Source organism: Penaeus japonicus, unplaced genomic scaffold (genome assembly GCF_977035675.1).
Source record: "Penaeus japonicus unplaced genomic scaffold, GWHDUDI00000001_assembly GWHDUDI00000014, whole genome shotgun sequence".
NCBI classification, from domain to species: Eukaryota; Metazoa; Arthropoda; class Malacostraca; order Decapoda; family Penaeidae; genus Penaeus; species Penaeus japonicus.
Genome location: NW_028234416.1, coordinates 23,933,043 through 23,935,542, shown reverse-complemented (window position 1 = coordinate 23,935,542; position 2,500 = coordinate 23,933,043). Strand labels below are relative to the sequence as shown.

The window sequence follows — 2,500 nt, the reverse complement described above, 5'->3', positions numbered from 1 at the left end:
CCTCCCTTGTCGACTCCTAGTCCCTCGGTACGCCACATAGTTCTAAACAAACACGCAAAAGCACACAAATAGCCAGATACGTCACCAATAAAATGCTTTTAGAAGAAGTAACATGAATATCTTTTTGGACTTTTTTTTTTTACACATTTTCCTTTCAAAACGTTGCTATAAAGACGGGCGCGCAACAAGCTCGTTAGTGTTTATGATGGCTGGTTAGGACCATATGACCAGTTCATCAAGCACGGTCTCCAGGTACATATATATAAGGGCAGGCAAGGTCACTACTAGGTTCAAGTTTTCAACAATCAGGTCACCACTAATGATTTTCTGGGTCACAAATGATTCAAGTAAGGGTCACCACAGAAATGGGAATATCTGGTCTTTTCCACCATATAAAATTGGGTTAGGGCTCACTACCACGCTTCCACAAAGGTATACTCTTTGATACAGTATTAATTTTTTTTATATATAAATTAATAACACATGGAACCAAAGAATTTTCATTTGTGAATACAAAGGAAAATATACATTAAAGGGATGCATCAGAAATGGAAGGATACTGTAACTAATAATCATATTACACACTACGCCCTAACATTACGTATAACCTACATAAAGTGTGTATTTCGTATACCTAATATATAAGATTAGTTGCACAGCATCGTATACTTCGTTACAGATACCTGAATCGATAAATGAGGTTGTGATGATTTCAGAAAATAAATTCTCTTCCTGTATATAGGGAGATCGTCTTTACAAGTATCTCAGACTAATTATCTGAATCGTATGAGATGAATGAGGATTCTTTGGTTCCCTAGTGCTCAATAGTAATAATAATAGCATTATTTTTTTTCCGACACTCTTAGCATCCTGCTCTCACTTGATTGTTCACATATCCCCTTTCTCTTTTTATTATTATATTAAGGTTCATCACAGTTAGCTAGTTCCACACACACGGTCTTGTAGCCTTGTTCTAATAATCACTGAGTGTCGCTAAAAAACCGTTGCTGTTTTTTTTTTGTTTCTCCTATTACAACAATACCAATCTTGATATGGAGGAGACGGGTCTCAAAGGGATCCCCGGCCAGACTGGGTGCTGCTCGTCAGGCACAGGAATCTTGACAGGCAGAAGGTTGTGCATGGTCGGGTGGGCGTCTTTGGCACTCCGAGATCATGGGAGGAGAGGAAGAAAGAGAGAGAGAGAAGACGAAAGAGAGAAAGAGTGGAGAGGGAGACTTGGAGGAGGAGGATTCTCTCTTATCACCGGTTTCTAATCTCACTAAATGTAACTGCAGTCTCTTTGCTACCTTAAGTTACGATCCTCGCGAATAATTGAAATACGATGTTTTCGTTTACTCTAACAGTATCTTTAATTGACTACATTTGGCCCCAGCTGATAATTATCTTAACTTTTATTTCGTCTTGAAGTTAACTTTAGTGGATGGTTACATGTGTGAATGAGATGAATTATGTCCCTATCAGTTCTTCATGATTAATCAAATACCTTGCTATCACACTCTGTTAAAAATATGAGGAAATGCCAGTAAATTGTCTGTATATAGTATACTTAATTAAAGCTCTCGTTATCATGAAAGTGTTTGTTGTGAACATAATAGGGCCATAATTGACGAAAAATAAAATCTCACTCTTGGAGAAAAACTCAAGTTTGTAAGTACGTTCAAAATAATTTTCTGAATCAGCACTCTTCTTCATATCTTTTTTTAGATAACCAGAATTATATGTCGTAAGAACATGCCAATTACTATTTGAATCTCATATACGTATTTGAAAAGAAAAAAATTACGAAATAAATTGGCATTACATTCTACATGATTCACAATCATTATGCTTATAAGAATATTCTATGTGTCTTTGTACACGTAAACTGTTGTCTCATGCATTGTCTTGAGTTTATCACGCAAAATAGAAATATTATTTTCTATATTATACTATCAAAAAGAAAGAAAGAAAAACTTGTCAGCAAAACCGACTGGAAGAGTTCAATAGATGATAATTCTTGTACAAAGATTCTTTGGCATAGATCATCTGTTAAGATTTAAACAACCCTAAAAAATGGCCATCCTGCAAAAACTTCCTGAATATTTTAAACAACTACCGTATACAGTACTAATGCACATTGAACAGTCCTAGCTGTGTCTTGCATCATCAGCGTTTTATCACATATTCACGTCATCATCATAAACACTAAGCGACGGGGGTTCAGAAAGAAATTAGGTTGTCAGTAATTCCTATTGGCTCTCAGTAATTGCTATGACTTAAAGGGTAATTCGAGGGTAATCTGGAAATTTGGCATGGCTAAAATCTGACACGACTTCTTTTTTTGTTTTGTTTTTTAAGACGAATATATCGGCCGAATGTAACGAACTTTTAAATTTTGGATCTGAAGTAGGTAGACTACAAGGTTCCGACATCAATATCGTGGTGCTCTGTGTTATCGGGGTGTTTAATAATACAATCTTTATCATCCTCGTATTCTCCC

At 36.0% G+C, this 2,500-nt stretch overlaps 1 protein-coding gene across 5 annotated transcripts in view; it reads right to left on the bottom strand.

Annotated features, from left to right (window-relative positions):
- LOC122248757 (homeobox protein PKNOX1) overlaps positions 1-2,500 on the bottom strand; it is a 365,717-nt gene that overhangs the window by 843 nt on the left and 362,374 nt on the right. For all 5 annotated transcript variants that reach the window (XM_043009013.2, XM_043009049.2, XM_043009039.2 and 2 more), the window contains one exon: positions 1-2,500. This exon is cut by the window's left edge; it is cut by the window's right edge and continues 103 nt beyond it. In XM_043009013.2, the coding sequence (XP_042864947.2) occupies positions 2,416-2,500 (85 nt within the window). In that variant the 3' untranslated portion in view covers positions 1-2,415.